This window comes from Nelusetta ayraudi, unplaced genomic scaffold (assembly GCF_046127955.1).
Source record: "Nelusetta ayraudi isolate G7.1 ecotype Tasmania unplaced genomic scaffold, CSIRO-AGI_Nayr_v1 ptg000135l, whole genome shotgun sequence".
NCBI lineage: Eukaryota > Metazoa > Chordata > Actinopteri > Tetraodontiformes > Monacanthidae > Nelusetta > Nelusetta ayraudi.
In genome coordinates this window covers 14375001-14400709 of record NW_027466185.1, presented here as the reverse complement: position 1 = coordinate 14400709, position 25709 = coordinate 14375001, and the positions used below count along the sequence as shown (strand labels likewise).

At 48.7% G+C, this 25709-nt stretch overlaps 1 protein-coding gene across 1 annotated transcript in view; it reads right to left on the bottom strand.

Moving 5' to 3' along the window:
• Positions 1-25709, bottom strand: part of csmd3b (CUB and Sushi multiple domains 3b) — a 282923-nt gene that overhangs the window by 148511 nt on the left and 108703 nt on the right. Inside the window, exon 4 of the mRNA XM_076011490.1 lies at positions 20211-20408. Coding sequence (XP_075867605.1) covers positions 20211-20408 — 198 coding nt within the window. The remainder of the gene's footprint in view (positions 1-20210; positions 20409-25709) is intronic.

Sequence of the window (25709 nt, the reverse complement as noted above, 5' to 3'; positions counted from 1 at the left end):
AGCGTCTTGTTTATGCGCTGCCGTCGCATTCAAAGTCTTCTAAAAACGTCACAGAGGCCAGAAAGAGGAAAGCGTTGAGGCGCATGAAAAGGAGGCGGGAGCAGCAGGCGGGGACGGCGACCGATCAGAGGAGATAAAAAGAGAGTCAGAGGGAGAAGCGGTAAGACGAGGAGTGGCGGTGAGGAGACAGAGCAGCAGCCGCCTCCACTTTGAGGCTCTCATTCAATTAATGTCCCGCCGCTAAAAATAGAAGGTAACGGAACCGGAACAGCAACGACAGAGTCACGCCTGTGACACGTCTGTAATCGCACCCTCCCTGTTTTTATTGTCGTTGTTTTTTGTTCCTTTTTTTTTAAAGAAATGTTTAAAACTGTGTTTTGATGAGCCTCATAAGTAAACTTTTCTTAGCACGACCTGAGAGGACAACAGCGGTTCTCTCTGTTCTCACCTCAGCTTTTCACTCGGGAGATTCAAAAAAGCTGATGGGCACGATGCGTGTTGTACTGTGGCGTCTTGAAAAGGGACAATCCAACCACAACTGAGGTTCTTTTAACCCATTTACTTCCAGAAATCCACGCAACCATTCTGGAGTTCCACAGAGGGAAAGGAAATCCATGAACTTGATGTCTGATGGGGCCCAGGACTCTAATATCACAACAAATCTTTGTTCTTGATGTCGAGGTGTGTGTGAAGTTCCCAGTCATCCAGGTCATCGTAGTCTTGGAAGCGCAACTCAGCCTTCAAGACACGGCAGCCTTCTCTTCAGAGGGACTCTTCACCGCTTTGAAACTCCTAAATGGTTGTTTGTACAATCTGGTTCCAATCCCAGAGCCTGAACACACTCTAAAACAAAACTCACCCATTTCGTTTGCCATCACCCGATTGAATTTTTAACACCTATTCAAATTCTCTGATGCCGTAATGACTGTAATTTCAAATAACTGTTAAATTAAGAGGTTCGCACAAAGACGGAGCTAATTGGCAGGAGACAGTCTGTAATTAACATCACGGCTGCTTTTCAGAACGACAACACGCACAATGCGCCCTTTTTTTCTTTTTTCCCCTACCTACACGCCTCTCGGCACAGACGGATTATCTAACAAGTTCAGGTGTCGTGTCTGCCGTCGCCCAGCCGAAAAGCCGGGACGACAGCAATAAAGACGTGAAGGGAGGGCGATGAGATGAGGAGGAAAGATGGACGGCAATCTGATCGGCCAATGAAGACGGATGATTTAATGAGGAAGTGGCCCGGCTGAAATGGGAGGAAAACCAATTAGAGGGAAACGGCGGCGGCAGAGAGAGAGAAAGAGAGAGTGAGAGAGAGAGTTGGAATGAGATGGTAAGATGGATGGAATAAAGATAGAGACAGATCATAAAATGACAATAAACAAGAACAATGGTAAAAAAAAAAGGAGAAAGCGGTGAAAAACAGCGACGGACTTTGAGAAGGGAGGCGAGGAAGACAGAGGCGGACAAACAGGAAGTGGTTTTTACAGATGTAGTGACAGAAAGACAAGCTGTCAGATGAACAATGGGATGAGCGAGAGATTCTGCGACACTATGATTCTGGCACGTTGGAGTTTTTGAGACTGTGAATAAAGTTTTTAAAGGACTTTTCACCACTTATCCACCACTTCTCCCAAAAGGTCGTTTCCCATTAAATCCTGGAGATAATGACACCATTCAGGATATTTATTACGCTTGTCAGGAACCATCAAATGCCAAATCATTTTTCTTGTGCTCTGATAACATTCTTGGGAGCTCTCTAAAAAAAGAAGAAGAAGAAGACATGCATTATGTAAAAACTGCGTGTGAGAAGGTCTAAATTTTTTAAGAGCCAAACGGAGGGAGAGCAAGGTGCCAGCTTTTGTTTTTTAATGCCGCCCGAAGCGCCTCCTTTTCTCTTATTCTATCGCATTTCAAGGCTTTTTGTTTTTCCTCCCACTCCTCATCTCGCTCAGCTTTTGACCACGGGTTTTGTTTCCAATTCGCGGGGAGGCGGCGGCGGCAGCGGTAGGAGACGGAAGGCGTGCAAATCTGGCTTGCACAGGAAAATGAATAAAAAAAAACCTAGCAGCGAAAGATGAGAAGGCAGGAGAGAGTAATCTCGCCGTCTCACCCGTCTCACCCTCTCCTCCCTGCTTTACATCCCGCTCTTCCTTTTTTGCACACGGCAGCTGCGCTAATCACTTCACTCTTGGTGGAAAAGTCCATTTCAAACCCCTTTAAATACTTAGAAATCAATGCGTGTGTGTGCGTGCATGCGTGTTTGTGTGCGTTTGTGCGCGCCCTGCCTCCGCAATGTTTGTTGGTTGGTGGGTAGCGTGCGTTTTTCCGCCGGTGTCTACGAGTTAGCGCGCCGTTAAATCATTCATGAGGCTAAAGTGCTCCTTTGGGGATCCAAGGCGGCGCGCTTTGAAAATAATATGCGCTGCAGTACATGCCAGCGTCGGCAACACGTATCCCCGCCTGGTGCAGGAGAGGAGACTGAAGCCGCACATCTCCAAAAGATCAACCCCGACGATAAATAACCAGCAGCGGCTGACACATTCTTGGGTGAAACCGTCACGCAACCACCGACCACAAATCCTGGACATGAAGGTCGCCTGAAGTGTGTTTCTTTACATGTCGCCCGACAAAGCATCCAACTTGAAAAAAATCAATCCCCCAGCAGCAGAGGAGGTAACATGTGAAAGGACGGCGCATTTCTGCGAAGAAGAGGCCTAGCTGCAGCTAAAGGGACTAGCGTGGGCGTTGTAACAGTGGTGCTTTCGTCAGAAAGGGTCGATACCTTCACGTGAAATATTATCATCAGGCAACGTGCTAACGTCTAACAAGCTTCTGCAAGAGTTGAGTTGAGCAGCCGAGCTAGCTAGGCTAGCGGCAAACACTGCACCGACTGGAAGTCTCGATCAAGTTAAAGAAGCAGCGGAAAAAGTCGGCTCAACAAATCAGCTCCCAAGTTCATCTTTGCCTTTCCAAACACTTTTGGAAAGCTCTTTACAAGACGGCTACCTGAGAAAGTTCCCAAGGATTCACGGGCGGAAAGAAATATCTCAGAGTCAGGGCCACTTCAGTCCAATAACTTTCCCTCCAAATATTTTCTATCCTATTTTTTTTTTTTATTACCCAACAGCATTAACATCAGCTAACCTTCCAGCAAGGTTAGCAGCAAATTCCCCCGATAGCATCGACGCTTCAAAAGAGGCCCGGGATTAGAGGTAGTCGTTCTCACCCGTAAAGAGCTCTCTGCCACTGATGCTAATCCATCCATCCGGAGACACAAGTGCTTTATTTGTCGCGCCGGATGCGATTGCATTGTTGGCAGCATACGGTGAAGCTCAGCCTCGCACTTTCCTGTTAAAATTGGCTTGTTTTTATAAAATCCTCAGTTGTGCAGGGGTGTTTTTTTCTCGTGCTGTCGTGTTCTCCTAATATGAGCTCAGAAAGCAAACTATTTCTGAAACACATGAATACATACGCAAAGAGCAAATTTGCCTAAAACAAACTTAATGAAAGGCAAAAAGCGAATGCAGCAGATAGCCACATTTTTACTGCATTTTTACTGCATCAAACAGTGAAGGAACACACTTGGGGAGGGAAAACAAAAACAAATACAGCACCTTAATGTGGTGAAATTGATATAAACAGGAAACAAACCCTTTCAAACAAAATTGGCAACATTCTCAAAACGAGGGTCCTTCAATGTGATTCCTCATTTCACACAGCGTTCGAGGCTATCAAAGCTGCGGCACGATGCCCTGAACGACTCTCCGCATGGAAATCAGACGGCAGGTCTTGACCGTCAGGCGTGTGAGCGGGCTGCAAAGACGCAATAAAAAACAAACAAACCTACAACAACAGCAGGAATGAAGGAAAAAAAAAACTGCATTTTTTTTTAGAGCAGATTTTTTTAAAAATGTGCTGGGCCGCGAGCCCTGCAGTGGGCGTGCACGTCCGGAGCTGCTGCTCCTCTGACCTTAACAGTGCACTCGCACTCAAGCGAATGCACGGGCACGTGGCGGGAGAAGAACAAGCAGTCTGGCCGCCAGCTTCCTTCCCGGGACTGAGCCGCAAGACGGTTTTATTTTCCTCCACGCTCGTCTAAATGTTTCCGTTTTGTCTGCTTTAACCCGACGCTTCCATGCTAAACGGGCGGAACGTCTTTATGAGGCGCGCGCACGTGCGTGTGTTTGTGTGTATAGGCCAGGCGTGATTTGTGTAGACGTTTGAACAAACCAACCGCAATTGCGGTCTTTGTTTTCGAGGCGGCAACACGACGGCAGCGCACGTGTGCGGGCGACGAGATAAAGAGCGTGCACGTGCGGGTGCTCGCCCGCGTCACGCGCCGGCGAGCAGCCTGATTGCCTGCAATATTGTGAATGAGCTGCTCACGCATGTGGACTGCTGATACACCCGCTGGGAAACAAATGGAGAACATGTACGTGGACGCGCGTGCGTGTCGTGTGAGAGAGAGAGAGGGAGGTGTGCTTCAGACGTTCAGACGTGCATGTGTGTGTGTGTGTGTGTGTGTGTGTGTGCGTGTGTGTGTGTGTGTGTGTGTGTGTGTGTGTGTGTGTGTGTGTGTGTGTGTGTGCTCGTCACGCAGCTGTTTTGCCGTGTGCACGCTGCTGTGTCTCTATCCGTGGTGCCGTTTATCTAAGCGGGCGAGTCACACATGTGCAGCGCCGTCTCCTCTAGCCGCCCGTGTGATTTTCATCTGTGTGTGTGTGTGTGTGTGTGTGTGTGCGTGCGTCCCTGTGCATGTGTGTATAGGGTTAGGCATGATTTATGTATGTTGTCTTGGCATGCAAATAAATATGAATGACTCCGTTCGTGTCGGCGTGGTGTCGTCTGCCGTGTTTTAAACGTCTCTGCCGGGAAAGAGTGCGTACGTGTTCGTGTGTGTGTGTGTGTGTACCGCCTTCACTCCTCATGACAAAACAACATGTCGTGAGCCGCAAGTGTGCGCCGCATGTGGCATGGAGGGGGGGGGGGGGGGGCACGTCATTGGGAGGAAAGACGTTGAAACGCGGCTCATTTTGTCGCCGTCGTTGCGTTCGCTGTGTGATGTCGTGACATCTGCTGCGAGAGCCTCAGCCAATCAGGACGTCCGTCGGTTGACAAGAAAAAAAAAAAAAAGGCGGCGGGAGTCGTCGTGGGAGCGACGGTCGAGCTGGCGAAAGCCACGGCTCCGCCCACTCCCATCATCCTTTGAGCTCCGCCCACTCCAGAGCAGGCACGTTAGAACTTTCTTTTCCCGCCTAAATTTTAACATCCTGACCACCATCCTGTGAGGCTGCTGACTGACCAATAGGAGGTCACGATGCTCCCGTGCGCTCAGCGCCGATGAGGAGGAGGACTCATCACAGTCTGACCCAGTTCTGCTAGCAGGGGAGGAGGAGCGGAGGGAAAAACAAGACTGCTCATTTCCATCCTGTCCTCCAGACGTCTCGTGGGCCTCCTGGTGCCTCCGCCAGCTGCTCCCCGGGGGGAGCTGGGGTGGTGGTGGGGTGGGGCGGTGGCGGGGCGGGGGGGTCTCAGGGCCTCCTCTGTGGAGTCTGGACCGCTGATTCCCGTGCACTCGCTGGCAATTATTAGCGAGCCAGTCAGACAAACTTGAGCTGCATCCAACTGGCTGTCGCCCCCCCCCCCCCCCCCCCCCGCCTTTTCTTTCTGCGGAGAATGTTGTCAAACTTCTCCCTCGTCCACTGAGTCCAGGACACTTTCAAGCACAGGGGAAAACAGATTTCGGAATAAATCTGCACGTAAAAGTGTTTCCACGCCACACAGGGGGGTTAAAAAAAGAGTAAATAAGGAATTCGCCCGGCAGACCCTCTCAATCCATCACAGAGTTGTGATGACTTGCCATCCTGCCTGTCGCCTCCGTGGCAGCTAAACTCCCTGCCGAGCAGCTTTGCTCGTCCCGCGCGAGGCCTCGGATGCGTCGCGTCGCGTGAAGCCGAGTGAAGCTGCTTTCCACTGCTTCCCACTCTCTCTCTCTCTCTCTCTCTTTCTCTCTCTCTCCCTCTCTCTCTCTCTCTCTCCCTCTCTCTCTCTCTCGCTCTCTCTCTCTCTCTCACTGTCAGCCCTCGGAATCTCTTTATGCTAAAACTATATTATGCATGCAGGGAGGAGACCTAAACAGGAAGTCTCCCTGGCAACCCAAAACACATCCATCATCATCACCATGACAACCAGGGATGGAGCTGTCAATCAGCGCCGTCCCGGGGGGTGGGGAGGGCCGGGGTGGGGTTGGGGAGGAGTTCGGGGGGGGCGGGCCTGCATTTGCACGGACAAATGTCGGATGGGCGACGTGCACGCGCTTGCTCTCGTGCACGCACGCAGAAAAAAAACAATGTCGCCCGGGACGTCGTGGACCATCGCTCCCGAGATTCCACACACACTCTGCAGATCTGAACGATCCATCACCCATCCACATCCACATCCACATCCTGGTACAGCTTGGGGGAAGAGGGAAGGCTCCTTGGACACCAGGGGGCGCCGCAGCAGGCGGAGCCACCAAGTAGCTGTTGAGCCATTTTATCTTTAAGGCTCGTCTCCTCTCGAATCTGCACTCCTGAAAGTTCCTGCGAGCTGGTTTTGGCCGTTGGAAGCACGAGCAGGTCGAGGCAGCGTCCATATTGTTAATGAATAGAGAGCCGGTTATTGCCTCCGCCACCACACGCACGCACACACACACACACACACACACACTCAAGTATTGCCTGCATATTCTACACTAACGTTGGCAGTTACACACTTCAGTGCACTGCAGGTTGCATCAAGATGAATCGCCTCTCCGCTCGGTGTTTTTATGACTCGAAAACCTTCACAAAAGCAGGAACGAAAACGTCTCCCTGAATCCTTCCTCCACCGTGTGTGTGTGTGTTTGTACGCGCACCTGTGTGTGTGTGTGTGGGTGTGGGAGACAAGTGGAGCTTTACATTTTCATCTGCTCCTGCAACCTCTGTCGCCGCGGCCGCCCGTCGCTCCGTCTGGCCGCCTGCTCTCGCCATCTCTCCTCCGCTCACAGATTAAACTGTCGATCCCGCCTGTCCCCCTCTCAGCAAATCCCCCCCGTTACACAGCACCTCGGGCCATCGCCGTGTGCGTCTGTGTGTGAGAGTGTGTGTGTGTGTGTGTGTGTGCATGCGCGTGTGTGTGAGGACACGCTTGCTGAGCATTAGCCTGTCAAAGTAACTGGAGAAAGGTGGACGGGTGGTGGGAGAAACAGAGGGTCGACAAGCGAGAGAGAGAGAGAGAGAGAGAGAGGGAGGGAGAGAGTGAGAAAGAGAGAGAGAGAGAGAGGGAGAGCTAGAGAGAGGGAGAGAGAGAGAAAGAGAGAAAGGGGGAGAGCTAGAGAGAGGGAGAGAGAGAGAGAGAGAAAGGGGGAGAGGGGGAGAGAGAGAGAGAGAGAGAGGGAGAGAGAAAGACAGAAAAGGGGAGAGGGAGAGAGGGGAAGAGAGAGAGAGGGAGGGGGAGAGGGGGAGAGAGAGAGAGAGAGAGAGGGAGAGAGAAAGACAGAAAAGGGGAGAGAGAGAGAGGGGAGAGAGAGGGAGAGGAGGAGAGAGAGGGGGAGGAGAGAGAGAGAGATAGATAGAGAGGGGGAGAGGGAGAGAGGGGGAGAGAGAGAGAGAGAGAGAGAGAGGGAGGGGGGGGGTGGGAGGGTCTCTGGCAGGTAGGTCAAAACAACCCACAAGCCGCTTCGTCACCGCCGGCTTTTCTATCTTCCAGCAGGAGACGAGAAGTTTATTAAAGACGTTTGCGGGCTAATTAGCTGATTGCCGTGGCGACGGCTAATCAGCGAATCAGATCATCAACGCTTCAAAATCCTCAGCGGGGCTGTCTTACACGTCTGCACGCAGAGACAACAGAGCCGGAGCAGGGTCGGCTTGTTTCCACTGCAGGACAGACAAACACGGCTCTGTAGCTACAGCCATGCTAGCGGGCGGCGGCGCAACATCTGCAATAGAAATCCAACCCCCCCCCCCCCGTGTGTGTTGTTCTCCTCTTCCAGTGACCATGTTAATGCACGCCTAGGAAGTCTCCTCTTCCTCACCGTCCTCAGGACCGTTGGGAATGGTTGCAAAGATTTTAACGAACGGGACGAGCAAACAAAGTGGGAAAGTTTCCCAGAGGAATTTTAAATTCTACATCCGCGACACAGCAGCGGCGGTCCCGTTGTTCTGTTGACTCAGTCGAGGATCGCTGCTACCGACCTGCAGGGAGCCGGTTTGTTTTAGGCGTACGCGCGGCGCAAAACTGCGACGTCTCGAGGTAAAACAACGTCGAGGCGTGAGCGCTTCTGCTGACTCGCTGCAGGTTTTCCACACTTTAAAAAAAAAAAAGAAAAAGCAAAATACAGAGAATGAGCGTTTAGCGTCATCTTAATAGCTATTTCAAATTTTTAACAGCTGCAACACTCTGCTTGAGGACGCGTCACCAAACAATCTGCTTGTTTAATTAGCCTTAAATACATTACTGTCGACTGTTGTGACAACGTAGTTTACAGACGGTGGCTGTCGATGCGGCGGGTTCTCAGTGTTGCCATAGCAGCAACAATTACTTCTGAAAGCATCGCATTGTTAGAGGAACAGCTTGGAGCCAATAGAGAGTTTCTCTGCAAAAAAATAAGCAGCATAAATCCCGCAGTGAAACTGATGCCATGTTGTAATTTGCAATTTTCTATGACATGAATTTTGCTTTTTTTCTTTGCACATTTAATGGTGGCCGTCTCTGTGACACGGAGAAGTGACGTCGGGTGCAAACAAGCAGCTGTTAGCAGCGTCGGCCTGCAGAGGAAGAGAACAGTAACGAGACGCCGAGTGGGCCGGAGGTTCCAGGCTGAGGGTTTAGAAAAGATCTATGGGGGGGGGGTGAGAAAAAAAATCCTGCTTTCCCTGGAAAATCCGTGTCACTGTTAGCCACAAGCTGTCAGACTGACACACACACAGACACACACACACATACACAGATACACACACACACACACAGTAGCAGACAATGTGAAAATCCAGAGTCGTTTAGCCGCTAAATGAGCCCCTGCTGACAACAGCAATACCACTCTGCTGTGTGTGTATGTGTATGTGTGCATGCCCCTGCCTATTAAAGTGTGAAAGCTAAGTTTGAGTGTGAATGTGTCATGCATTTGGGATTTGTTGCCTTGCTGTGCTGTGTGGGCAGACAAAGAGCAGGTCCGACTGCTACAGAATCTGCTGACGGTCTAAGCTAAAAAAAAGAAAAAAAAGAAAAAAAAAAAAAAATGCCAGCCCCATTAATAAACGGTAAATTATAAATGAGGCCTAACTTTCAGTTCAACTGTCAAGTTGACCCTGTGGCCAGGGTGACAGCGACTCCACTCTGGAGGACGAGCTCGGCCGTGGCGGCTGTCAGGGCAGAGTTTGGTTCTGCCGACTCAGCAGCGGCGGCTCACAAACTGAAAAGCTGCCAGAAAAGCCACCTGGCTGCTGCTAGGAAGCCACCTGGTTTAGAGCCTCCAACTGCTATGAACCAATCAGAGCTCCCGCCTCCAATTTGAGGAGCGGAATGCGGTATTAGCGCCTGGTGCTATTAGCATGGACTTTACGAAGCTGCCAAACACCCACCAGTGACTTGAAGCCACTGTGGAAGTTTTCTTGGGCACCGCAGGTGTTTCACACATTCAATAAATGAGCATAAATCCACCGACGGCTCCGGTCAGGAGCTGCGGCTGAGCGGCGTCAGTGCTTGTTTGATTTGTTATTTATTTGCTTATTTATTTATTTGTGTGAATAAATAAAGAGCAGTATTAATAAATGAACAGCGTCTCAGTGGAAACTGTTTTGCTAGCGGGGCTGAACGGAAGCTGCAGGTGCATATCAGCCTGTCCATCTCGTGCACGGGGAGTTTGTTTTAAAGCTTCGGGAAAACAAAAAGGCATAAAATGAAAAATAAAAATCCAAAAATAATACAAACAAAAGAAAGTCTGACATTCTCGCTTGGTTTCAGGCTCAGCGAGCAACAGGATTTCAGCGAGGACGGCGGCTTCATTTATTCATTTCATTTATTTATTTAATCACGGCGGCAAAACATGGCTGCAGCAAATTGTGTGTCGGCCAACAATTCACAATGAAGCAGCTGCTGGTTGGAACTCCACTCTTGCCGAGCTGTTGATGGAGGCTCCGGTGACTCTGGCTGTTCTGGAGTTTCTCAGGTTGGAAACAGTCCAACCCAACAGTGACACCTGGAGCAGGAAGTTCCACCAGCATGTCAACAAACAAACCTTCCTCGAGATGAAAGATTCCCACTGGCTGGACGCTTTCACACAAGAGGACGCATTTTGTTGTTGTTTGTTTGTTTGTTTTTTTTAAGTCCTTAGCTTCCTCAGCTGGGGTAAAATCCAAGAATGTTGATTTTTTTTTTTTTTCCCCGTCAATCACAGTAGCTGGTGTGTGGTATACGGGCTCAATTTAAACTTTGACTGAGCATTCTCAGTTAAAAAAATAAATAAATAAATAAAACAAAGCAAAAAACAAAAAAGAAATTACAGGCGCCACTGGAGGGCAGCGTATTTATCGTAAGATGGTAGTTTTGTGAGTAATTTGCACTGAGGAACGAACGCGTTTGCGTGAGACATTGCGTCGGATATTATTTCTGTAAGCAGTCCTTCAAGACAGCGAACTCGTTGGTCGGCCTTAAAGCTGTAAAGCAGGAGAGCAGAGGAGTGTGCAAGAGCCGCGGAGGCAGACGGACGGGACGAGGGGGGGTCGGGGGGGGAGAGAAAAAACCCAAGAGGGGAAGAGGAAGAGGAGGAAAAAGAAACAGGAGAGGAGGATAACCGGGAGCAGGGGAAGGGCGGGGGAGGGGTACGGCGCTGAGAATTGAGCAGGTCTGCAGAGCAGAGATAAGAGTGCTTCAAGTGTCACTACAAGACTGCAACATTGATCTGAGAGGGAGCAAGACAAAGAGGTGTGCAGAGAGTTTCATTACTGGGAGCCGGCGTGTGAATATCATTTCAAATGCTGCCCTCGCATTATATTATGAAGCAATCATCCCAAATACCTGGCGACACACACACACACACACACACACACACACACACACACACACACGCTACATTGTGGAGTATAATGAGGCACTTTGCTTCACTCTTTAGCTTTTTCCCCACACACAAAAGTCTTTCAGTTTGTTTCCCCTCTTGCTAAATAAATAGCATGAAATAACAGGCAAATTGAGTTTTGATAAATGCAATTAAAGTTAGATGGCAATAAATTTAGCTGAAATTTTCCAGTGAGACGAATGCTCAGCAGCAGCAGCAGCAGCAGGACTTTTAATCAGTTTGAAATGAAGAGAAGAAAAACCTCAATTTCATCATGAGCATCAACAGTTATTTTGCCATCAAGTATAAACCAGACGTGCTCTGAATCAGATGATGCATTCTGAACTATTGGACATATTAGCATTAGCATTCCCCCTTGCAGCGAAAGCCTGCGTGCTGGCCGTGCTTTGCATTATGGGACAGCGTCGCGGCTCCAACGGCAGGGAAAGAAACGAGCCTCGTAATCGCATCTCCAATCGATCCACGTCATCGATTCGGATTTTAAGGCCTCGCGTTTCGGCGTCTTGTGATCCCGCCTTTAAGATGCGGCGTGATCGACGCTGCTCGTGGGTGTTTGAAGGTTTAAGACTGGCCGCCGACTTCCGAGCTGGGAGATTAACAGGAAGTGAACGCGAGCGCCTTAGCGTGCCGACAGCCTCGAGGGAGGCGTCGGATCAAATTATTTGCCAGCGTTGGAAACATTCAGTCTTGGATTATTACATTTTTTTTTTTTTTTACCTCCCACCTGAGCTTGTATCGCTCAATGTATCCGAGTGGCTTTGTCGACAACCTCAGCCGTGTGCTAATGCTCGCTGCTGGGAAGTTAACCACAACAAGCCTGCGAAACGCTTAAAAGTTTTTACAAATTGATCCACGGCGGTGGTTTTCCTCGATTGACTTTATTGGTCAACATGTGGTGAAACGCACCTCGGCCGTAGCCTCCAAGCTAGGAGATGAATCTGCGCGCGTTCCTCGGTCAAAAACACGACATTCACGTCGTCATTTCAACACAAACTGGGACAATGTTTTCCATTGCAAGCGCCAGGCCACCTCTGTGTGACCTGTTTCCCTTTGTGAAACTCTGGGATGGTTACGTGGATGAGGAAAGTGGTCACAATAGGTGGAGTATCAGTGAACGTAGGGAAAGTGTAAAAGCTATAATTTGGCTAGTTTGGCCTTTCATGGAACAAACACAACGCCGTTCGTGAACGCAACGCTGTCTTGACACTATGTTTTGTGTAAAGATGTGAACAAGGCAGCTGTTGTTGTGGTTGCTGTTGTTATCGGGATCTGACGGGTAAATCAAGCGGTGCCCTGTAGGTCTGCGGCAAGTAAATAGCATGAATATATTTTCGCGCGACTTGGCCGTTCGACATACGTACATTGTCAAAAACGTCTCGTATTTTCCACATGAATTAAAACAAAGAATCTGAGTCGACTCGGTCGAACTCATCGAGTTAAGTGGTATAATTATCGCTGGTGTCACAGAGGAGCTGGATTCTCAAACGCTGACGCTCTGACAGCCAAACAAGGAGGGAGGAGCCGGGCAGCGTTAGCACGCCGCCGCCTGAAGCTGCAGCCACTCGGGTGACTGGGAGCGCTCACAGCAGGCACTAATTGGACGAGGTCGCCGGGGCTGACCTGCGGAAAACGTCTCGCCGTCACGGCCGCTTGCTCTCGAAGAGAAACTGCTGGTTTTACTTCCAGACGAAAGTGGAACTTATCGCGGAGAGATATCCCTCCGCCGGCACCGCCTGCACCGCCGCCGCACATAAAATGCTTCATTTGAGCATTCTGGTGCCACTTGGAAGTCTTTAATTTTCCGCGGTGAGGGATGTAATGATGCGTGAACGGAGTCTTCAAACACATGTAAAACACACGCACACACACACACCAATGTTCATTCAGCCTCACACATGCGCACACACACACACACACGCTCACAGACAGCAAACGGGCTGAGATAAATATGAGAGAGCCGGCAGTGAGAGGGCCGGAGAGCTAGCTGGAGTGGCTCTCGCATTGTTTGTTCCTCTTTTGAGTTGAAGTCAGGTTGCAGCGTTTCTCGAAAGACGTCTAAATTGCAAAACTTGCCGGAAAATTTGCGACCATATTTGTGAAGGCATTCAAGTTGGCAGCGGTCCAAGTCCTCGAAGGGAGGCTGTCGAATTTGCGCGCGGTCCCCTGGGAAATTATGCAGACAAACAAATAAATGACAAAAAAGAAGAAAGAAGCAAGAGGGCGGCCTGAGGGGTGAGCAGGTGAAGAAGGAACAGAAGAAAAACAACAAAACAAGCCGAGCTAACAGCAACATGCGTCATCGCTCGGTGACATATGGACGTCTCAGAAAAAGTTTGTGAAAAGTTGTGGGAAGCCAACGAGCAACAGCCAGCAGAGTCACTCTGATTCTGCAGCACCATCGGCCAGGACGAGTTCTGTTCTTGTGAGCGCCTTGTAAGCGGAGAGGATCATTAACTGAGAAGAAACGCAAGTCAAACACGACAAGCAGCTCAGTTTATAACCAAGGAAAAGGCAGAGAGGACCGTTAAGGGATCAGTTTGGGATCAGTGTCTGCCTGGTTGACACACCTTGCAAACACAATGTTTGACATGATACTTGATACTTACAGTATATTGTATAAATGATACTTTTTTTTTATATTTACATTTTCTTTAATATTAAAATTTAAATTCTAAATTGTTGACGTCATTGTTCTCTCTCTCCCGGTCTATCCAGTATAAAACACACCTGTGCAGGGGAGGGTGTGGTGGAGGCGGGTGTTGGGATGCGAGGTTGTGCGTGCACGTAAACAGGGCAGCGCAGCACAAAAGGGAGAAATTATGATGCTAATTCTCGCACTGTTTATTTTTAAACCCGCAGCCTCATTCTGTCTCAGCGAGGCTGCGGGAATGACGGCCGCCGCTAATCGTGCCCGAACCCCTCACGATCCCCCCCCACCCACCTATCCCCTCCCGTTAATTTTCACGCCTACGTCATCAGTTAATATACTTTTTCTAGTGTTGCTGTTGTTGTTGTTGTTGTTGTTGTTGTTGTTGTTGTTGTTGTTGTTGTTGTTGTTGTTTTGGCTTTCAAGCAGTTGAACTGTGTTCTGGGTCAATCTCAGATTTATCACTGGCCAAGAGTCAAGTCCAATTAGATAAAGTGCCACCAATCGTACCAAAGGCTGCATTACACACCTCCCGCCCACCCCCCCACCCCCAGTGATGGATTGGCTGTTTGCTACTTCCATTAATGTAAAGGAGTAGCGATAAAGTTTTATTCTGGGCTTGTTCAAACGTATTTCTGGTGTCACTGAAAGTTGAAAGGCTGATCTGATGTGACTGGACCAGTCGGGAAAGATCACAGTGTCGCTCAAAAGTCGGTCTAAATTGAATTTGAGTGGGTGTTTTTTTTTTGGTTTGTTTTTTGTAGTGGTTCCATAAGAAAATGGATCCTGCTGGAACATTTAATGGACGTACCAAGGCGTCTCAAGAGTAAAACAAGCTGTTTTTTGGCTCCGTCGGCTTTCCTGGGACGTCCGGCTCTGATCGGAAGTGACGGAATTCATTCAGTGTTGGAAGGAGGAGATGGAAAAAGAAGAAACTCTCATATCTCCAAGTCTGAGCGTCTAAATGGAAGTCAAGCGACGGCAGCTCAGGTGTGAAGACCCGTGGGCGGAGCGGCAGACGTGCACGCTCCTCTGACTTTCCATCACAGCCGTTCACAGCTTCGATTCCAGAGCCGGAGCGCCAGCGTTTATTAAATCCCCCATCTGGAGTGGAGCAACGCCAGGGCGGGGAAGTGAAAAAACAAACACGCGTGTGCTCTCTTGAATGTCAGACGCTGGAGAGATCGATGGGTAAAGGCGCTGAAGTCAAGGTAGCGCCGGTGGTTCTGGTCCTCGCCGGAAATCTGCCTGCAAAATGATGCCTTTGGTGGAACCCGAAACGCTGAAGCTGGAGGCTGCAGCAGTCTCTGGCACGAGCGCGCTTCAATCAATTGTGAACTTCATTAAGAACTTATCTGAAAACCTTTCCACACCTAAAATCACTGCAGGCGACTGTATGAAAGCACCCGAGCCTCCTGCCACTGCTCATTATTTATATTATCAACATTGATTTCCAGGATTAATATCAAATTAATTCAAATTAACTCTCAACCTTGACATATTACTATCATTATTTACTTTGTCATTATTATTATTATTATTATAATTTTTTTTACATTTGACTCAGCCACTTGCATCACTTCACATTGTGCCTAATGAAAGGAAGCGATACCATCGGCCTCACGGTGCTGCAGATGAATCCACTCCGGCTAATTTCAGTTCCTAGTTAAATTGATCATTTCGCTGATAACGCTGCGGGCTCGCGTGCTAATAACACAAGACGCAGCAGCCCCTCGAAAAATAAAAGCTTATTAACGCAGGAAATTGCTCGACGGGAAGAGAATAAAAAAACAAAACAGCTAATTGGAGCTGTTTTCCCTGCTCGGGACTCAAAATAAAGGGGCCGGGGGCTGGGGGAGGAGGGGTGATGAATTGTACTCGCGCTTCCCTTTGACCTGTGATTTCATGTGCAGTTAGTTTCGCAAACTTGGCTCGTGACACAGGATTAGCTGCGTGACTGCGCCGCCGCTAACTCACTCGAGTCTTTGAGACGCACAAAGAGGCGCAGCGTGAACCCACAACAGCAACAGCAGCAGCTGCAGCAGCAGCCCACATCTTGTTATTTCGACTCCGAGCAGCCACAGATTCACAAACAAGCGCGCGCACACCAACCGACGTGCGCTTATTTTTTTTCATTTCCGTTTCTAAGCAGTTCTAATTTTAAGTTTTGTCAGGGTGCATTATTACTGCCTCCATTCCAACAATGAGCCCCCGCCGACTCTCCTCCTGCTCTTTCTTCTCTGCAGTCGACCCATTTCTTTTTCTTTTTCTTTTCACCCCCCATGCACCCCTACCCGCGTTCTCCGTCTGTCTGCCGCTGATATCGACGCAACATTATTTACATGAACAAAAAAAAAAAAAAAAAAAAAAAAGCTCCAAACAACAGTTTGTGATTCGTCTCTTTGGCAGCGTTAAGACGGCGGGATCATCTTTTATCAGCTGACTCTCCTTCACAGGGACAAACGCCAACAACAGCAACGGAAAGCCACACGCACACACACACACACACACACACACACACACACACACACACACACACACACACACACACAGTGAATATTCATGGCCATGCTCTGTATCTATACGATCATGATGAAATTCTCTCAGGGCAAACGTTGCTTGCTTGTGTATTTGTGTAAGTATGCGTGTGTGTGTGTGTGTGTGTGTGTGTGTTTGTGTACGTGCGTGTGAATATAGATTCCTCACACTGAAGGGTATTTCTGTCATGTAAATAATTTGAGGGCAACTTTGAAGAGGCGCTACGCCGACAACCACAAGCCACCGTGCGTGCGCACAGACGCACACCCGCTTCACACCCCTGTGTTGCCTCGCTGCAGCAACGTAGCTGCATTCGGGGCCCGGTGGAAGTGCGCTGAAGCAGCCGCCTCGACGCCGCAGCTCCATCGCACGCGTGTCTGTGTTCCATCTGTCGCAACGTCCAAGAGCGATCTCGGAGTGATGCGAAGTGGGTCGGCGAGTGGCTCCGCCCACCCCCGGTGCGTTTACGAGCCCGTTTAGAGCCGTAGCAGCCAGCGATGCGGCGCTCGCGCGTAAACGGCGAGTGTGCGATAAAACACCGGCGTCCCACTTTGTGAGACACTCAGTTCGGGAATAATAAGCGCTGGTAAACGTCGAGCTGCAAAAAGCAGCAATGGCGGGAAAACCGGAGCCTCGACCTTTGACCTGCAGCAGCAGCAGCAGCAGCATAGTTCCGCGAGTGTTAGAGTTCATACTGCAGCGCTACAGTGCAGTTAGCCCTGTGTTTGCATCCTGTCCCTGCGGCTCCTCCCCAACCTTCACACTCTGAAGCTGAGCGGCTGTTTGTCCCTCTGACCGAACGAGGGCTGGGGAAAGCTCCGCCCACCCTGCCGAGTCGGTCCACCTGACAGACGGCTGGATGAAAGAGTGGAAAGAGAGCAGAAACCTGTTTGTTGTAGAAACCGGCCGGCGGTTTTGATCCCTCCAACGTTTTTTCCCTTTTTCTGTTGGACCGCTGATTTATGGCCCTGTCACATCTGGCAGCCGCTCACCTGCGAAGCGGCGCCAGCGATGCCGGGGTTCAACTTAAGTACAGTTAGCCAGGAATGAAGTCCAAGAAAAAAAAAAAAAAAAAACAAGAAGCTGTCAGATGGAGGGAGTGAGCGCGGAGCGACACGCTTCCTGCGATGCCGCTAAAAGCCCTGCCGCTTCAGGTCTGGCGTCGACCCGCTGAATTATTGATGGCAAGACGCGGCTGCCAGGGTGGCCACCGGGTGTCACCGGCGCTCACTGCGCTGCCACTGGGAAAAAAATAAATAAAGAAAAAGACGTATGTTTCCCGATGCTGAATGTGTGGGATGTGAGTGCGAACGAGGGCATGTGTGCGGCTCGGCGGCTCGGACTCAACATATTTAGCGGCTCCTCGGATCCGAGTCGCTGCCTCCACCGCCGACGCAAATTTGAAAAGCGTCGCACCTACCGGCCTCTTCTTCTCCAGCTTCTCCTTCCCCTTCTTTTTTTTTATCTCTAACCCTAACCCTTTTCAGTCATCGGCTCCTGCGAAGCTAATTGCCGGGAGTGAAAGCCGACTCCGCTGGCCGAGTGATTCCGAGAAAACCGTCGACACTCGGATCCCGTGACCGTTCGCCAATCAGCTCGATGATACCGGGAATTCATTTTGAGACCGAATGGTGAGTCACTGGCTGCGCTGAGTGAAAAACATTACAAAAAAAAAATATATATATATATATATATATATATATATATATATATAAGACGGGGTTGCGATCTCACTCGGCTGCTGAAGAAGCGAGGGAGGAAACAAGATAAACAATAAAAAATTGAAATGGAAAAAAAATGGCACAATCAAAGTTCCTCAACGTCCGTATTGATTTGAAAAGATGAAGCTGTTTTTCCAGCCGCTACGTTGCCTCAGAAGGGGGTGTGGGAATTTTTGTAAAACCCTTTGGCTTTAAGGAGCAAATAAAAAATATAGAATTATCAAGAATCGATTTAGAACCTTTAGCCTCTGGACTTTGAACCAAACCCCAGTCGTCAGTTGAACTGAGACAGTCGTGGATTCATTTTAACACGCAACATATTTTACTTCTTTTTATTGAAAACTACACAGTCCAGAAACTGCGAGCCATCATTTCTGTTGATTAGCAGCATAAAGGTGTCTCTAAATTCTAGTGTGGCAGCGACCCAGACCGACATGGTTCTACAATTCAAGCAAGCAGGCGTGTCCTGTCCACCCTGAAGCTGTTCCAGAGGGTCCAGCCGTGAACTCTCACAGACAATAACAGTCAAAACACTTCACCTGCACTCAACGCTGTGGATGGTTGGAGGTATTTTTGACCGACCAGGAGGCCACCAGCGACCTGACCCTCGACTTTACAGAGCCGTCGACCTTCCCAGCGCCTGACCACCGGCTCCGACGCTTTCAGCCTCGGTTGACTTTGAACCTCGACGGCACTTTGACCCGCAGGCGCCTGCCAGTGTTTTCTCTGTTTTCTCCCGACCTCCCCTTCTCCGGGTTTGCCGTTCCCTCCCGGCGGAGAGCAAAGCAACCCACCGGGTGTCAACCAGAGGGTCGGCCCCCACGCGGCCGAGCGTGCCGCCCCCTCGGAAGGCGGAATGAATCTCGGTGGGCGACTAAGCGACGACTCGGGTGGGTGAAGTTCAGGCCACTGATGTGGTTCAAGAGTCAGGTGAAAGTGAAGCTGAGGGAGCAGCTGGACCTTTTGACGGTGGTGAAGAAAGAGAGTCAGTTAGACTCTGGAAAAACTACCTAAGCTACCTCGCATGGAAGTCACACCTTTACTGTCACCACATTTGGACTATTGATGCACTTTGAGCCCAGTTTTTAGTTTTTTTGTTCTTTTGAAACCAATTTTTCAAAGGTAATTTTAGTTTGCCTCCGCCTCCGCCATGTGTAGGTTTAACTCCGCAGCAAAGTATTTTTTATTTATTTGTTTATTTTCCCCACAGCGCCACATCTGCAGAGCTGCGTTCAGGAGCATCTGCATCGATCGCGGCGTCCTAAACCGCCTAGAAATCTAAAAATAGGCGAATGGCGTACAGTACGCCGTGCACAGCCTCACCACTCCCACACACACACACACACACACACACACACACACACACCTCTGATAAAAGAGTAGAGTAGCATAAAAACACACACACATACAGAAGCTCAGTGCAAGAACCCCCACACATGCAAACACTTGGAAAATGCTGGGAAAGGCACCAAGGCACCAACTGTCACTTTTCCCCAGACACACATACTGTACATGGAAACACACACACACAAATACATATATGGGGATACACACAAATCAAAGAGGGCTTTGTTCTAAATTTCTAAATTTGGATCTTTACTCCAGGCAACGCTCATCTGTCTCACTTTGGCATTGAGAAATTGGAAAGCAGGAAATTGAAAATAAAAATGAAAACTCAAGTCAAAACTTTAAAACTTTATCTCTATTTTCATTTTGCTTTTCGCTGATGACACTCACAGAACAAATCAACAAACATTTTCGGCTCATTTTTTTCTGCTTTCCCAGTGCGTTCTTTCCCCTTTAGCATCATTAGCGCCTTGCATGCCGCGCGGAGGCCTGCAGGCCACAATATCCGCTGTGGTCATTAGAGGTCACCCTCCGTGGTCAGTGGTGGGTGACCTGGCGTGTCCTGGGGAAACACGTCACACCAGCGAGAGCTCGTTTGAGCTGCTAGCCAGCCATCTCGTTTAGCACCTGGGAGAGCAGAAGGAAACATTGAGGGAACATTTGCCTTTTATTGGTGCGTCTCGTCCTCAGCTCACATCAAATTCCGGTTTTCCAACCGTCTTTCAATTTTTCTCTGTCATTATTCTTTTTTCCCTCTTTTAATCCCTCGCTGCCGTCCTCAATAACACAGGAAAAAAATTTGAATGGTTTTCAACTGAAACCCTTCCGACAAAAAAGACGCCGCGTGGCACCGTACCTCGGCAGATTGGAGCTGGGAAGTCCCACACGGCCGTGTTGCCGGCGTTGGTGATGCACGTGAGCGTGGCGTGACCGTCCAGCACGTAGCCGGAGACGCAGCTGTACTGCACGCTGTCGCCCACCGCAAAGCGGTGGCCGCCGCTCAGCACGGCCTTGGCCGGAACGCCAGGATTGCCGCAGGACGTGCTGTGGAGTTCTGCAGGCAGGAAGAGAAGAGTGAAAAAAAATAAAATTATTTGTTTTTTTTATATGAACAATCATTATTTGGGAGGGGGCGGGGGGGTTCCCCGACAATTTAGGCAGCAGCTTGACCAAATAATAGAGACGACTGCTGCTCAGCGATGCGTTGGAGTCAGAGTGGAGGTCTGCTTTTTCAGGGTTCATGCTCAGTTTGGACAAAGAGTCGCTGATGATCAGGATGATGATGATGATGATGATGATGATCAAGTCAAGTCAAGTCAATTTTATTTGTTAATTTCAGCCATATGTACAAGACATACAGAGTAATTGAAAAGACGTTTCTCTCGTGCCCACAGTGCAGAAATATAAACATAAGTTAAAAAGAGAGAGAAACTTACTAAAAACATACAAAAAAATGTAGGAGGAGGTATTTTTAAAACAGCAGCAGATATTTTTAAGTGCAATGATGGAGCAGCATTGTTGATTTTGGGACTGATGATGATGATGATGATGATGATGATGATGATGATGATGATGATGATGATGATGCAGTTTCAAACACATCCAAACCTGTCACAGTCCCTTCACACACACCCCCACACACACCCACACTGCAAGGTGTTCCCTATAACAGAGCAGTGTCATGCTGTAAAAGAGGACTTTGAATGCTTCCCCGAGGTGGAGGAAGTGGGGCGGAAGTAAAAAGTCAGCTCCAGAGGAATGAAGGCGGCGTTCACGATGGTTTATAGTTAATTACATCATCCCCTACGGATGTATTTACGGCCCCTGTGGCTGAGACGAGCGCACAAGCGCGCGTGTAAACAACCGAGCGCTCTGTCCACGGCGGGAGAGAGACAGATACGGGGGCATAACGAGCCATAAAGCAGGAAGTGGATGGGAGGACTGGGAATGACTGGGTTCTTATTGTTTGAACTTGATTGATACGGGCACCAAACTGTTGGGACGGACGGGGAAGGCGGGGAGACGGAAGGAGGAAGTGAGGGCCGAGGCGGGAGCCCAGACGGACGAGAAGTCGGGGGAGGAGACCAAGAGGTGGGAAAACAGGAACTGGTGACATCAACCCCACCCACCCCCAGATTTTCAATTAGTTATTATGTGGGACCTTCAATCCTCAGGATGCACAGCATCTTGTCGCGACATGATAAATTAGCAAACAAGCTAACTGCTCAGCCTGAAGTTTCTCTCTTCAACCCGTCAACCCAACCCTGATGATTAATCCGATTAATTATTTGCATATTTTCAGTAAACACACACAGACTAAAAATATTTTTGAAATGAAAATGTCTCTCTTACAGAAAATATATTTTCTTCACAGTGAATTTATTTCAGTAAAAAATAAAAAAGTGTGGTTAAAATCAAATGAAGTTCTTGTTAAAGTTCCAATACTTGGTCGCGCTGCTAAGCGGCTATCGACAGCGCGACCCGGAGACTGAAATCGTTTTGCTAAAGACCCTGAGGCCCCCCCCCCCCTCGACCACCGGCCTCCTTATCAGCGCTCAGACAGTTCGCCAAACACACACTGACAAGAAACACAAGCATGCGTCCACGCCCGCACACACTAGAGTGTGCGGGGGGGTCATCCATCACTGCGGCACCCCTCGGTGCTGCGTTGCCATTGGGTGTCAGGCTGACCTGGTGTTGCGACCTGTTGGCCTATTGATTTTACCACAGTGGGTGAGGCCCTGCTCAGCGTCAGGATGTTAGAGCACACACACACACACACACACACACACGCACACACAGAATGAATGACTGGCCTGGTTTCTATCGCGATGTGAAGAACAAACAACAATAAATAAACAAACAAACAAGTGAATAAAATCACAACGGAGGCAGTTTTTATTTTTCCTTGAAGCGCTCGCAGCCGACAAACTACCGCAGCTTTGCAGCTTTCGAACAAGTCAGTTTTCACTAAACTGCAATTTACGTGGCTTGGCACTTCAATTTATTTATTTAGTCTTCCCTGAAGGTAAAATATAATGATTTTTTTTTTTTTACCAGTAAAAATATTTGTCTCTGTCCTGTTGGTGAACGTCCTAGAAATTAGAATTCGGGAATCAGCCCTACGTGATGTCACAAAGGGCACCGAATGACACCTCTCCCAGGTTGGCAATAACAAACGACTTCCTTGCCAGGTGTTGCCAGGTGACACTCCTCCTCTCCTGTCTGTTTCTGTCTCCTTTCAACCACATGGGAGGAGCTTGATCACAAACACAGCTTTAGCGTTGAGCTACAACCGTTAGCGTTTTAGCCGGAGGCCGCAAACAGAGGGCTAAAAAGCAAACTAAACAGCTTCGTGGCCGGTCAGCTGGACTGACCCCCCCCCTCCAGCGCTACGTCAAGCCTCCACTTCCAGCTTCTATCTCCCCTTGGCTCACTGTAAACACCACATAGTTTGATGACGCTGGTTTATTCAGTCGCCGGTGGTCGCAACGCTGCACTCTACGCTTTATCGCCACCACCTGCCCTCCTTTATCCTCCTCCTTCCTCCTCCTCCACCTCCTCCTCTCCACTCTTCTCCCTTTATATCGGTGCGCCTCGGCCGGCCGCTCCCCGGTTCACCATAACTATGATTTCGGTCTCAGTTGCTTCATTACAAGCTGCTGCTTTTATGAGCCATCTGTAAAGCTATCTGCATTAGCCTCACACACACATACTGAAAGACACACACACACGCACACACACACACACACACACACACACACACACTGAAAGACACACACACACGCACGCACACACACACACACACACACACACACACACACACACACACACGCACGCACGCACACACACACACACACACACACTGGCCACCGCGCAGCCACTCGCGAGCACATGTTCTCGCGCACGTAACCATTTACCTGCCTTTTATTTCTCCCCAGATAAGCAATTACAGCAGACTGCAGGTACGGCCCGGCGCGAGAAAAGTGGGATGGAGGAAAACGAAGTGCTTTTCAAGCATGAAGGAAAGGGGGGGGGGCGAGAAGAAGAATCGGGGGGGGGAAGATGGCATCATGCTCCGTTTTCAGTGAGACAGATGACGGCGCAGTCTGCAGAAGAAAAAAAAAAAAAAAAAAACATCAAGTGAAATTATTCAAATTGTTTTTCCTTTCCGGTGCTTCTGTCAGCAGTTACGGCGACAGCCTGCAAATGCTAAAGTGTCTGCAAAAAAAAAAAAAAAAAAAAAAAAAAGGTCCAAAAGTCCTGAGAGGAAACAATAATCTGAGGAAAAGAAATTCCCTGCGGGACTTCTTGCAGGGACTGTCACTGCAGTCGGGAGGTGTGTGAAAAGGAGCTGCAGTGAACTGGTGTGTTTGACTTTGCGGGTTGGATTTATTTCACAAGTGTGTTATTGTTAAAAAGTTGTTTTATTTCTGATTTCGACACAGTGTTATAATTTTGGCAAAAGTGGTTGCAGTTGGAAGTCAACTTAAAGAAAAACACACATTTTTATGCCTTAATTCTTGGCTGCTTCCCATTCTGCAACTTCATTTCCAGCTGAGGATCCTGCGGAGGCCATAAAAACATCTTGGCTCCTTTTGTTTTGTGATATCGTTTGCAGGTTTTTCAATGAACCGGTCCATTCTGATTCAAATAAAAAAAAAAGTTTGCAACAGCCTCTGCGATTTTTATTGCGTGTTGTTTATCAATGCACACCCACGTTTCTGAGACTGGTGTTGCAGTAGGAAAGTATTTTATTTCCTTTTTCATTTTTCTGTTTCTCTAAATCAGTTGCATCAATTTTTAAGAGGTTTCCACGCGGGTTTTTGCTACGCATAAGCTGTGAAAACAGTGACTATTATATGTTTGTGATATTGACTGATTTCTTTTTCCCACTGCCTGCCTTTAACCCCTCACCTCACAGTTGGTGAGGTGCCGCAGAGCAGACACAAAGCTGTCTGGCTGGGATTTAAGCTCTTTCCCCCCCTCTCTAAGTTCTGCCTGTGACAGCTTAACAATAAAAGGAGAGGATCATATGGAATTATTCTCCATCCGCAGCTTTGGGAGACAAACAGCAGAGAGAAACTCCGACTGAACTCGCAATATGTTCCTTCAGCTCTTAGAAGGGGGATTGTGGCCACTTTGAGCGCGACCTCGTCGTTATATGTTTGAAGGAGTGAGAGAGTTGAGGAATCGCTCTCGCAAGAGGTCAAAACAACATCCTGTCTAGGGATTTTATGTCACCCTCTCACCTCGAGGTGTTTAAGAATCATAGTGTAGAGAAACAGACAGACAGACAGTAGTTGGTCATACTGATGTAAATTGGCGCAAACAATACCTTTTTTAAAAGGTATCACACTAAAGACTTTATTTTATAATGAAAAAAAACACAATATACTAATTCAGTAAATCACTCATAAAGGAAGTGCAGCTACTTACAGTAATAATGGCAATACTACAGTTATAATGACATTGGCACTTTTGCTTCATGCTGAAAAATTAAGATTTTTATATTTACAATGTTTAAGTACTGATATTTATGGCATCGCGTGACTGCAGCTCAGAGCCCGATCAAAGTCGATTAATCGATTCAACAATCGATTAATCGGCGATCAAATAGCCTTCTGCTGCGGCGCCGTACGGACGGTTCCCTACACGTTCTCTCTTCTCTGCTGATGCTCCTCCTCCTACGCCCGACTCCTTGAGTTCCAGCAAGGTTTTACGCATGTGCACGTTAATGGAAAAACACAGAACCGATGATGACGTTTAACCCCCTCATATGCCCCGCCCCCAAGACCTTCTGCTCAAACCGTAGACCGGTAACAATAACATCAGAAGCTCCTGCGGAGAGCTCTGCTAGCTGACGGCTGTAATTACAGCCTATTATGATTAATCACAAGCGCATTAACGGAGGTATAAAGGACCACGAGGCAGCTGGGGGTGGGGGAGGCGGGGGGGTGGTCACGAGTTGAGGGTGTCGAGACGAGGGGGGGGGGGAGGTTCGGGGGAGATTTAAAGACTAATGGCCGTTCAGAGCATGAAATGGGCTCACCTACACACACACACACAGTGCCGTACGGCTAATGATATTGTGTGTTCTAGTCGAGATCAAACGTTATGGACTCAAAGCGGCAGACCACCAAGGTCTCTTCGGGTTTATTACAAGCCACAGACACACACACACACATGTATGCGTGCACACAGACAGACAGACACACACACACTAAAGCAAAAGCAATCTCAAGTTTTTTTGACACACACTGTAATAAATAAAAAAATAAATGCCCAAATGCATTTCAGTCACAATGCAGATGCCGGTCACCTGCTGTTTACAAGGTGTAAGAGTGTGTGTGTG